This window comes from Phaethon aethereus (genome assembly GCF_964289735.1).
Source record: "Phaethon aethereus genome assembly, chromosome: 11".
NCBI lineage: Eukaryota > Metazoa > Chordata > Aves > Phaethontiformes > Phaethontidae > Phaethon > Phaethon aethereus.
The window spans coordinates 22,395,236-22,408,261 of NC_138587.1; the positions used below are offsets into that span (position 1 = coordinate 22,395,236).

General features: G+C 39.8%; 1 protein-coding gene across 1 annotated transcript; it reads left to right on the plus strand.

Moving 5' to 3' along the window:
- Positions 1–541: 541 nt before the first annotated feature.
- Positions 542–11,637, plus strand: LOC309408880 (haloacid dehalogenase-like hydrolase domain-containing 5; the record flags this gene model as incomplete). The annotated part of the gene is made up of 8 exons (XM_082004863.1): positions 542–682; positions 3,007–3,216; positions 4,273–4,385; positions 5,862–5,955; positions 7,148–7,181; positions 8,069–8,243; positions 10,255–10,443; positions 11,241–11,637. The coding sequence occupies 8 exons, from the start codon at positions 542–544 to the stop codon at positions 11,635–11,637; spliced, it is 1,353 nt and encodes a 450-aa protein (XP_081860989.1).
- Positions 11,638–13,026: the final 1,389 nt, after the last annotated feature.

Sequence of the window (13,026 nt, forward strand, 5' to 3'; positions counted from 1 at the left end):
CGGAGCGCGCTTTGTGGAGTATCCGTTAACTAAGGCTATTCTGTCCGTGTTTTCGCACTTTCAGGTCTAGTTGCTGCGAGACGCCTTCGCCGCACAGCCCCGGGGTACCGCGGTGTTCGGGTGGAGGCATGGTACGCTGTTCTCCCCAAAAAGCTTTGGTTCCCGAAGGGCGGGAACGAACGTGCTGTGCTACGGAGGGAAGCTCTAGCTCCCGCCGTGGGCGAGGTGCTGTGCGCCTCCCCTCCCGGGCCGCTCTGAGGGGAGGGCCGGGCCTGCGCTGAGGCGGGGGCCCGGCCGCCGGGTTTCGTGCCGCGAGCCCGCGGCTGGCGTGGGCGTTGCGAGGGCGCGGCGGGTCGGCTCTGCCGTGGCGGCCCGCGCCGCGCGTTTGACGTTGATCCATGAGCGAATACTTGAGCTCATCACCGGTCGCTCGTAGGGGGCGGGGCCTGCGCCCGGGGGCGGGGCTGCGGTTTGAAGCCGGGGCGGCGGCGAAGACGGCCGCTCACTTGCTGCCGCTCGCGCCCCCCGCCCCGTGGCCGTTATGCGGCGCGCGCTGCCGCGGCTCCGCGCTCTCCTCGGGGGCGGCGCCGCGGGGCGGCCGCCCTGGCTCGCGCCCGGGCTCCCGGCGCCCGGCGGGCTCTGCGGCGGGCCGGCGGCTGAGGGGAGCGGCGGCGGCGCCAAGGTAGGCCAGCGGCCGGTCGCTTCACGGCGTGTGGGGCGAGCCGGAGCGGAACGGAAGCGGCCTCGGCGGGGCGCGGCCTCCCCCGCGCCCCAGGGTGTGGCGGAGCGCGGCCCGGCCGCCCAGCCCTGGCTGAGGCGGGGGCGCGGGCAGAGCGGCCGTTCCCGCTGCTGGGGGCCTCCCCCGCCCGCAGGGATCGTCCCTCGCGGGACTTGGCGAGGCCGGTACCGGGGGTTTCCTCGGCAGCCTGCGAGCCCCCCTTCCAAGGGCCTGCTTTCGCTTTAGGTTGTCGGGAGAGTGCGGAAAGCCGCCGCGATGGCGCGCGGGAGCGCCGGGTGCTCCGGCCCCTTTGTTGTCGCGGCGCTGCAGACCCCTTCTGTCGCGGAGCGCGCGTTCCTTTGTGGTCTGAAGGGAAAAAAACGGCTGTTAGTGGCATTATTTCCCTGTTGAATTCCTTTCTCAGTTCTCCTTTTCTCTGTATACTTACCAAAATGCTCTTTTTTTTTGGCTACAGTGATGTTCCCTGTAAAATTCGTATTTTTAGTCTACGTTATTCAGAGATAGCAAAATTAGTGTTTATTTATTAGAGTTTATTTATTAGATAAATAAATTTTATTTATTTTTATTTATTAGTGTTTATTTATTAGAGTTTATTTAGCGTTTATTTAAAACTTACAGTACTTACTTTCAGCCATTTCACATACCAGTTTACAAAGCCTGAGACGACTGTGTTTCTGCAACATCATTTCTCTAGCAGTCGCGTTATTTCCAATGTAGCATTACTGAAACTTGCAGACAACTTGGAGACAGCAGTTGCAGTGGTTTTTTGTTTTTAAATAGAGGGCTGATGACTATCCAGGGGAGAAAGGAGGGAGCTTCACGGTGGGGTTCTGGCATGAACTGAACAAAAAAACAACTGCCTAATTTAAATCAATGATAATGCAATAAATTTAAAGTGTTGACTTTATTAAACTGGGCTCAGTGGGGGAATGTACTCAGACTGGTGGCTTTTCAGATGTCGTTTGTGTGCCATAGCTTTAGAAAAGGCAGCAGTGAGAGCCAGCGTGCCAAGGAGCGTGTCTGTAGCTACATCATCTTTCGCATAGTGGTGGTGGTGGCGGCAGTGTCTCTCTCTGTGCTGTACCCAGCTGCAGGAAAAATGTAGTAGAGGAATAATTGATGAGGAACAAAGTGCTACTTAAATAAGCAAAACGCCCTTCTGTCTGCATGGGAAAGCTGTGGGCTGGATTGCTGTCGGTACATGCCTTGAGGGCTCGAAGAGCAAAGGCTCTCCCACCTCCGTCGGCTGCAGTCATTTCTGTGCCTGTTCTCCCCATCACTCTCAGTCTCGGCGCTTAATCTCTCACTCCTTTTTCATCAAATAACGAAAGAGGGGATTGTAAATCCCACGAGTCCTAGACTCCATTTTACGCTTGGGAGAGAAATGAAGTTTAGATTATAGATCCTTTTTGGTCCATCCTTTCCCAGCCTGATTCAGTAACAGTTTTGTCGCTCGATGGTCCTCTCTCTGTCTCCACTCTTTACGCTTATCACCCAGCTCATCTTTCTTAGTCCCAGTTAGTCTTGCTCTCTTTTTCTGGGCTCATGAAGTCCAGCTCTTCCCTTCTTCAAAGGCAGGCAATGAGGTAAATTTTAGTAACTCAAACAGCATCTTTGCTTAAGGTGGTTCTACCTTTACCAATAGTCTGCCCTATATAAAACTTAAGAATCAACTGAAGCAATGTATAAGGAGTGCAACGGATATCTAGCTGTAGTCAAACCCGTTGTGGAACAGAAAAGTACAAGTGACAGCAGGGACAGTTTTAGTATCTAAACATCTTGTAAGGCAGGAGCCAAGTACAATATTTGCAGTCAAGACCTACCTGCTGCTGAAAAGTGTACTTTATTTTGTTGGTAGTTTATTTTGTTAGTATTCTGTGCACCGAAGTTACCTGTGAAATAGAGTGGGGTTAAATCAAAAGTGTGACTCACTGGCACAGCAGCCTGTATTTTGTACCTCTCTTTATCAATTTAACTCCGTTTGTCCCTATCTTCTGAAATGTTCTGGAACTACTCATAAAGCGAGATAGAACTCACAAGGCTGTATGCATAAGGACAAGGGAGCTGTAATGCTCCTTTTTTCACAGTAGGTATTTTAGCATATGAATATGTCTATAAGGCACATTAAGATGTGCAGAGTTAAAAGATCCATTCCTTCTCTGTGGAGGCATCTGTTTTCGTTCGGCTTTAGCGATTGTAAGCTTTATCAAACTCATGTAATTGTGGGTATGACTAATTTACTTCCTCTTTTCCATTCTTTCTTACAGCTCAACATGCTGCCATCCTTTGGTTTTCTTTTTGACATTGATGGTGTACTGGTACGAGGAAAAACTCCAATTCCTGCTGCAAAAACAGCCTTTCAAAAGCTAGTGAATTCTCAGGGACAGTTCTTGGTGCCTGTAGTATTTGTCACCAATGCAGGGAATTGCCTTCGCCAGAACAAAGCTGATCAGTTGTCCCATCTCCTGGGAGTTCCAGTGAGTAGCTTAAATCCGATTTAGTTAGTTAGTTACGTAACGTGAACGTGTGAAATGTATTATCTTCCATTAAATGCTGCTCAATCAGTTTATTTCAATCTGAAATGCTCTTCTGGGGGTTCTTTAAAGGTAAAAAAAAATGCTGTCCAAAGCTAATAGCATTTCCATTGGTAAAGGTACTGATTTTTCCAATGGTAAAGCTAATGGTAATGGTATTTCTTTGCTACATTATTATTGTAGGAATAAATGTTGCCTTCTCCTTCTGAATTAAAAAATGTGTGTGCCAGTAACATGGAACTCTGCTCTAGCGAGCTGAATGTCTTCCGTGGTAATGTGCAAGATGGGAGCTTCCTGCCTATTTTTACTCCAAGTAGTAAAACTTCACCCCCACCGACTTGTGGGTGCTGCAGGCAGTCAGACTGCTCCGTTGTTGGAGACTGAGCATTACTAAGAGAAAGCCATGAGGTCAGTTCTGCAGTGCCTTTTGTTTCAGTAAGGGCCAGCAGACATCGGCATATCTGTGTCAATAAAATCCTGTGTGTCATGGGTAAATTATTTGTGGGTTTTTTTAGACCTGTAAAGGTGGTAAATAGCAATTCATAATAGCATCTTTTCAGGATAATAATTTTACTGGTTTTATACCTATTGAAGGAATGGGGATATGTAGGCTAAAAGAAGTAGGTCTTCTGATACAATTAAATCAATGCTGCAGTCTAGCAAAGGGACCACAGCTGGAGCTAGGGCAGTTCTGATTCTGCTTCCCTGTTTGTTTTCCAAATGAATTTGGTGATTCTGTAGAACTAGGAGAGAAAACCTTGTGTTCATGTTGAGTAGAGTAATTCTGCAAGCTGAAAGGCTTGTGTATAACAGTTTGGCAGTAATGTATTTTTTTCTGTCATATTATTGATACATTCTCTGTGAAATGGGAGAAAATGATATGGGGTTTTAGGTAGATATGTATGATTGTTTTGTAAGTCATAGAAATTATCACACCTGTTAATTAAATCTACATATAAATACCTTATCTGACTCCTTTTGTTTTTAAATCCCAAACAGATTTCACAAGATCAGGTGATGATGTCACACAGTCCTCTGCGGATGTTCAAACGTTATCATGAAAAATGTGTTCTTGTATCTGGACAAGGACCACTTCTTGATATTGCTCAAGAGTATCTTTAAAAAAAAAAACACAACACCCCAAACAACTTTCTGTTTAAGTATTTTCATTAATCGAGTTCAGGGGATCCTGTGGATCAAGCGTAGACCAAATATTTCAACACTAGAAATCCAGTAATAAGCAATGGTAGTTCTTACTATGATGTTGAATTTATGTTTTGAAAATGATTGGTGTATTGATACTTGCCAGCATGTAGCCAGGCCAGGTCACGTTGTTTTGTAACCAACATCAAGAGTAGAACTATACTTTGAAAATATTTTGCTGCTTCTATACTAACTGCCAAAAAGAACTTGAATTATGTTGATATAACGGTGGTATCAAAGCTTCAAACTGTAATTTAATGATGTTTGCTTTTGCATACTCTTTGCTCATGCTTTCAGTGACTCCCTTCTGCACTTCTTCCTTTATTGGGATTTTAATAAAAGTTGGTGTAAATCATAAGTTGTAAAAAATGTATATGCAACTTTTAAGTATAAGCTTTATTGCAAATACAAATATGAGGAAAAGTTAGTGAAAGAACATTCCAGTTAACTGTCAGAATTTGTTAGGAATGGCTAAGAGAAAAGTATATTTCAAGACTGACTACAAAATGTAAAAAAAAATATATTTCTATTAGATAGCATTTTTATATGGGATAATCATATCTTGAAATGACTTTGCAAATGGCCTGTGGTGTTAATTCCAATACAAAATCAGGTGGCTTAGTTTGTATGACTGATACATCTAAATAGCTCTTACTTTCATATGCGTTGTAAGAAGTTGTCTTAGTATTGAGATTAGCATCACAACTGCTTTGTACATAAGTGAGCAGTTTTAGTTTGATTACATCTTGTTAATTAAATTTAATTAATGGGATATAGCAGTATTTAAGACCACTGCTAAGCAAATCAGAAGCTTATTTTTCCCTCTTTTGATCCTTTCCTTTTTTGATGTGTTTTGGTATTTATCTTAACTACTTGTAGAGCATAATTAAACCTGATTGGTCAGTCCACCATTTTGCAATGAGCTTTACGGTGTTTGTTTAGCTAGCCATACATTTGCAGCTATAATGGCCTAGGGAAACCACAGCTTGTGGAGACAATCTTTTTTCTTCAACTAGCCTGTATTTTCTTTCTTACGCAAGGTTTTTTCTTGCTGCCAGATAAGCATAAAAAGAAGTTTATGTAAAGATGATCTTGGACTGTTGCAGATGTAGAGTGACTTCTTGCTTTTCGTCTCATATTTTGAGAGAGTTTTATGTACAATTTCTGTCTTAAGATTTCAGACACACAGGTCTCACATTTATAAATAATGGGATCATCATCTTTTTATTTCACAGAAGAAAACGTCAGTCTTTGATATGTTGCTTTCCTTCATAAATCTGCTTTACCAGATAAACTGCATATGTTAAAATTGTTAAAACGGAATTACTGATTTTTAAAATCTTTTAATGTAAGCAATTCTGTGTCCTTAACTGGTATTTTCCCAGCCTTGGTTTCTGTCAACCTATTACCATTGAAACATTGCGGGAGAAACACCCTTTGCTAGATGTAGTTGACCATGACAGAAGACCCAATGTTCTGGTGAGTGTACATTTTTGTTCTAAAATTCATTGTTTGCTCATTAGGTGACATTCTAGAATAGGGGTCAATATTTAAACTACCGAGCTAATGCTGTTGTTCTTACATTGTATTTTTACTTTGCTTTCTGCTTATTTTATTACAGCATTTTCAAGAACAACTGTTTAGACTTTTTTTTTCTATCGGTGGTAATTCTTTAACATAATCTTTGATTTTGTAACTTACTGTTGTGGGAAAACTTAAAATTTAGTACAGGTACCCAACTGAAAAATCTGTCTTGGAGAGCTCATTAGCTTCCTCAGATGTGTGGAAGATAAAATAAGCTTTTTCCTTCAGTAGAGGATTGCCTTGGTGGTGTTTCTAGGGTAAGAGGTTGCTTTCATTGTAAATTAATGCTTTGCAGATAACTAATTTTTCTGCAAAGGACTCCCTTTCTTATTTATACCATTATTTAAATATATTTAAATATTAACAGCACGTACAGTATGGTTTCAACTTGTAATGTTCAGAATTTCAAAAAGAAGTGGGTACATACACAGTAAATACATGCGTGTATTGTACATATTCAGGGTCCATACATAGAGTGGATTTTTCCCATGTGAAGTCAAGAAATTCTTTGTAGTTCATAGAACCCATAACTCGGTTCTGTCGCCTTTTTCCTTGCTTCACCATGCAGATGTCGAAGTTCAGGAAACTGTTAATGGGTTTGTCACCATAGGGAGTAAATCGTGAAGCATTAACTCCTATTTGTTTGGCAAATACATGATGTGTTATACAACGTACTTTCCTTTCTTAGCAGTGTTAGAGAAATAAATTTCAAAAACTATTTTTCAGATGTCTTGTTAATATAAGAGGCCTTTTACTCCTGTGGAAGAATAAACATCCATACTCTCCTACACAAGTAAATTAAACAGCTGAAGCTTTATAGCTTGCCAGAGGAAGTTAAATAGGTGTAGGAGGCTAGCGCATGTAGAACACCCTAACTTGTCTGCTGTCCATTGGCCATGAGATTTCACTTCAGAATTGAAATACAAGTTTCTAAGTAAACTGATGTCAGGTATACACCAAAACAGAGAGTGCATTTTCTGTCAGTGTTGCAGAAGGCAACTGTGGGAGCTGTGCTTGAATTTATTCTGTTAAAAATAGTTGTAGATGTTTAATGTTGTAGAAAACTTTCACTTTTTTCTTATTGCAGTACCCCTCTGCTGTGGAGCTTCCCAAGATTGAGGGTCAGTTATCTTTATTTAACTTGCAACTATCCATTAATAGATGAAATATCTTTATTGTACTTTATGATTAGAATTTATTTTTAGATTGCTGGGCACTTCAGAAAGTTGGCTGAGACAATTCTAAAATTTCCTTGTTAATGACACTTGTCATTAATTTGAAATGTATTGTGTGATAAAGCTGTTTGTGCCTTTTTTTTTTAAATGTATGTAGTTTTCATCCATGTGTTTTTGAAGTTTCAGAAGGTAGATGAGGTCTGCTTTCCTTTCCCTCTTCCTTTAACAGGCTATTGTTACCTTCCTTTCAAAAATGAGGAATGGATTGACGTGTTCAGAAATAATCAGTCTTGTTTTTACAGCAGTCAGGATGGTCACTTCAGAGTTGTAGTATCTCTAGATGCAGAGAGAAGCATCTTGTTTCAGCACACTGTATTCACTCTCATCTCATCTGACGTATGGGGAAGTAGAAACTGGACTTTAGGATTTGAAAAATCCATGTCAGATTATTGCTGGAGACCAGAAAAATGTCTTAAGAGCAACATTAAAATTTTGTTTTAAGATGAACAAGTTAATATCTCTGATGGATTATTTAAATACTGTATGTAAACATAGAATTCACAAAGGCATGGAAGACTTAGAAATGCAGTTTAGAAGTTAATATTTTGTGGTACTATGGAGAAACTTGGCCAATTAAGAAAAAATTCTTCTGAGATTTTCTGTGAATGGATGGGTATATAATATAATAAACCCCTACGTTATGTGACTATTTAATCAGTTGATGGTTAAATCAAATTCCTTGTTCAGTCTCTTTAGACCAAGTTTTAGTGTCAGAGAAGTAGTACCCTGTTAACTAATTCCATACCTCTGTTTTGTAATTCTTGTTGTCATAGCTGTTGTTTTGTTTGGGGAGCCAGTCAGATGGGAAACCAACCTTCAGTTGATAATAGATGTTTTGCTGACAAGTGGCTATCCTGGAAATCCGTATCACCATGAAAATTACCCTCACATTCCTGTACTTGCTTGTAATATGGATCTGATGTGGGTAGCTGAAGCACAGTCTCCAAGGTAAGTGCAATTATAACACGTGTGTATTGTGATATATTTGGGGTTTCCTTGTTTCTTCAGTAAAATTCAGAATCAATACTTTCATACAGAATGCTTGCTATAGTTTCACAGGAGGTCTCAGCTTGGAAGACAGTAACTCTAAAGCAATGCACTTTCAGCAAATGCTGCCTTATTGCTGTCTAAACTACTGCATTCAGTAAAGGAGTTACTCAAAAACTGCTTTTAAGCTCTAAACCTTTTTGTTTTGCCATGCCCAGGAGAGTGGGGAAACAATAAGGTTTTTGCCCGAGGGCCTTGGAGTCTCAGTTCAAAGAAAAAAAAAAAATTATCAAGGCCATTGTTTCATTTCATTTCATTAGGTCCTTCTTTGGTATTTCTCTTTTTCACCCTACAGTTTCTGGTAGGGTAAAAAAAATGACCCTGCTAGTTGAAAGCAGTGAGTGTTCTTGAGCTTGTTTTTGAGGACAATATAGTGAGCTCTTTAAGGAACACAAGAAGTAACAAGTAGAACACCTAGAACAAGGTGGCATGATCTCCGATAGTGATTTTCTTTGAGTTTTCTTTTCAATAGAAGGTAGTTCTTTAATAGTTTTATTTCCCCTCCCTTCCCCCCAGTCTGAAATCCAAACATTCACTGAAATAGAAATGGTTGTTATTGTGACGTGATTGCTGGCTTGATCTTGGGTGGAAGATCTTGTCAGATATCCTTACTTGGATGCAAAGACCATCTCTAATTAGTGCGTTGGCAAAATACATATGTGTGATAGTTTCAGGCTAGATTAAGGCAACCAATATATCTACAGTAAGAGACGTAGTTTCAGTTGTGTCCTTTGGGAAAAATCCAGTATGAAGTTTGTTTTTTCCTTTGAGTTTAATGGTATGACAAGGTTGCGTCATGCCATGACTAAGTTGTTTTAAGCTAATAATTACTGTAAATAATTTTATGCTCATTTATTGGTATTTCATAATACAAAGCAACAGACAGAGTGGAGAGAGGGAATGAAGGGTTAATTCAGAATTCAGAAAAGCTAGTTCTGTACCACATTTGAAAGTGCTACAGCTGCTTCCTTCCTTGTAGCTTTTTTCCTTAAAAGACTCTTTGGATTTCTAGGCCACTAGAGACTTAATTTCTTTATTGGTGCACCTTGTATATCTCTGCTGGCTTCTAATGCTCATTATATTGGTGTTTTGGGTTTTTTTAGGCTGTAGATACCTGGTTGGAGCAGATGCTCTAATCTATGTGCATTAGAAGTTACCTAGCAGCTCTTCTTAAGTAGTATGTGTAATTTTTGGTATGTAGAATTGTTGTATAGCAACTTTTTATTCTTCTTAGGGTGTTTTTGGTCATTCAGTATTCTCAAGTGATATGTATTAGTTCATCCCTAATCCTGCACTAATCCCTGACTTCATTATGAAGTAATGAAGTAAAACTTATTTTCCGTCATGAGATTACATCTTCTAAATTACTAATCTACTGGCTTGGTTGATGACCCATCATCACTGTTTGCACATTGATCAACATACTGTTTTTTTAGAGAAACACATTAAGTCTTTTTGTTTCTATATTACAAGTGGGTTTTGGTATACTCTTTTGTTTAGGAAGAGATAATTTTCCTTCTGTCTAATTCTAACTTTCCTCCTCTGTTAATTTAGCTGATTTTGTTAGGTCACTGCAGAGAGTAGATCACAGGCTAGGCATTAGTTCAAGAAGCATCACTTTTGTAACTGGGGTATCTACTTTCATGCATGTAACACTGACACAAACCATTGCTACATTTTAAGAATAGATAAGTCCATTGCGCTGTCCCAGTAACATGTTTTTATTGTGGTGGTTATTGTTCAGCTAATCAGCACTTAATTTTCAGTGAAACAGCTGTGGAAATGTTGCATGCAAACTGAGGGAAATTTGATACTGACAGGATATGATTTATTCTTAAAAGATCATGAAATAAAGCCTTGGGTTTTTTTATCTGTACTTAATATAATTTGATTTGTCTCTATATCTGTGTAGGTTTGGGCATGGAACATTCATGGTTTGTTTAGAAAACATTTACAAGAAGATCACTGGCAAAGATCTGAAATATGAGGCCTTAATGGGCAAACCTAGTAAACTGACCTACCAGTATGCAGAATACCTCATCAGGGCTCAAGCAGCGGAAAGACAATGGAAGCAACCTATTCAAACTCTGTATGCTGTCGGGTAAGATATCGTAAGGCTAACGAGTACAGCAGGAAATTACTCGCAACATAAATACCAGCAAAGAAAAATACGCGAGTCTTACTAGTTTGTTTCTGGTGCCATTGGAACCACCTAACATTCTTGGTGCTATGGTGTACTTTTTATAATGTTTTTAAGCCTCGCTGTTTCTAATCTTGAAAATTAATAACACTTTGCTCTTCGTACTATTTCTGTAGAAGCGCAAAAAGTGGTTTATATGCAACTAAGATTTCTCCCAATTTTTTTTTATTTTATTTCTGTAATAGGCTCTAGAATCTAACAAAAAGGATTTGCATGGGTGTTTTTTATTAGGTTTACTGGTATAACACCAACAAACTGTGAGTAAATGACAGTTATTAGAGAATGTAGAGCTAGATTTTATTTGTGAGGTCATTAAGCTTGGTCATATGCTACTGTGCATGCTGACATATCATAGAATTCTTTTCATAGAAAGAAATAAAGCTCTATTGTATTAAAGGCAGTTCCAGAATCTCTTAAGATGTTTGAAAATGCAAGCAGCTCATTCACGGACTGCTCATACCTATCCTTGATTTCCCCTCACCCTGCTCTGATCTCAAATGTCAATATGGAGAGTTATTCATTTTTACCAGATGTCATGCTTCTGAAAATGGTGTAATAACATAGCTATAGGATCGGATTTCTTCCTGTCTGCATACTTCCACATAGTTATGTAAAGTATAAAATAAGCTGTTAAATCGAAACCGTAAAAATATCTTTCAAATTGTGCTGCTGACTAAACTTTCTTCTTGTATTTGCAGAGATAATCTCATGACTGATGTCTATGGTGCTAACCTTTACAATCGCTATCTTGAAGAGAACTCCAGAAAAGGTTCAAAATCACGGATCCAGGCCAAAGTTGCTGGTGGCAGAGGGCCTGCCACTCTCTCTCAGGATGAGGAAATAGACAACAGTTGGGAGAATGAATTGGCATCTGCAGCTGCAGCCCGCTGTAGGTCTGTTCTTGTTTGTACTGGGGTTTACAACCCTCACACGGAGGTACCCTTGGATACTAGGGAGAGCATCGCTGAAACAGTGTTCCATGGCCACAGAGATTTTAGATTTGATCCTGGTTTAGTAGAACCGGATCACATTGTACCAGATGTTGATGCTGCTGTAGACCTGGTCTTCCAGCTGGAGAACTTTGCACCTAATTGAGATGACATGATTTCTTAAGGACTAATCAGTGCTGTGCTTTTCTTCCCAAAAAACAAACTGCTTTAAAATCACGCCACAAACTGCTGCATTCTAAAATTTTTAAATTTTAAACTAATACAATCTTATATTAAGTATACTTATTAGTAGTATACTTCGGTATATTAATATACTTAATACAAGTATAAAGTACTTGGAAATACGTAATTTCTTGCTTTAGTTGCCTTTTATTGTCCTCCTATTCATTATGTTCGTTATTTTAATAGCAATTTTTCATAGCAGCTTATGCGTGTTACTGGTACTTAAATTCCCACATGACAGTACTGCTTTTGTTTGCTGGAAGATATGGCTTCTAGGTACTGGGGATCTTGAGGGCACAGTATTGCGGTGCTCCATCGTTCACACAAATACAAATTGGCTGGTACAGAGCACAGCATGTATTAACCGCGCAGTATTCTGCAAGTAATGAGTGCTCTTCCAAATTAGAGCGAAGTTGAAGTCTGCTCTGCTACGTTGTACTTGCTCACATATAACCCTGCAGCCTTTCTTTTTATCTGTTTTCCCATGTGTCTGGAGCTGCTATGGCTTCTGTCTACTCCAACATGTAAAGCCTTAATAGAAATGCCAATGTAAGATGGAGAAGGCTGACTTGTTGACACCATTTTTGGAACTCCACCTCAGTCACGTAAGGAAACTGGCTAGCATTGGGTGTCCTGTGTGGCATAATACCTGGCCTTTTTATCTGCACTTTTTTGAGGAATTTAGAGTCTTGGAAAGCTTGAGCAATTATGTTTCAGGTGTTTCTGTCAGTTGGACTTTTCCACTGAATGAGTGACTACTGTTTGGGCAAGAAGTGCCTAGTAATTTACTTGAAGCTTCATACCACTGTGGTAATTAACTGGCCTTTAGTGTAAGATAGGTCATCTTATGTCAATGTTATATGTTTGTTGGTTCATGGATTTTATAGCTGTTCATTTAAAAAAAAAAAGTAATTTATTTTGTTATTTTTGTAGAATATTTTTAAACATTTTTATCCAAAAGATGTCTTTGAAAATATTTTTTGTTAACTTTTTATAACACAGTTTAGGGTGTACTTGTGACATGAGCTTGGCAAATGGAAGCCAATTAAGTGTGTTTCAAAACAAAGTCAATTTACACACAAATATCACTTAACATCACCTTCGGGGCTCTTAGATTTTTATGGTTGGTTGGTGTTTGGGTTTTTTTTCCAGATTAGAAATTATACACTGTGGGTATGGGTCTTCAGTTTTTCTGAGTTCTTCCAGAACCAGTAGAATGCTATCTTAAAAGCACTGATAGACATTTGGTGGCATAAAGTAAAATGACTTCCTGGCCAACTGCTTCACTGCTTTTTATCCTGAAATCAACATC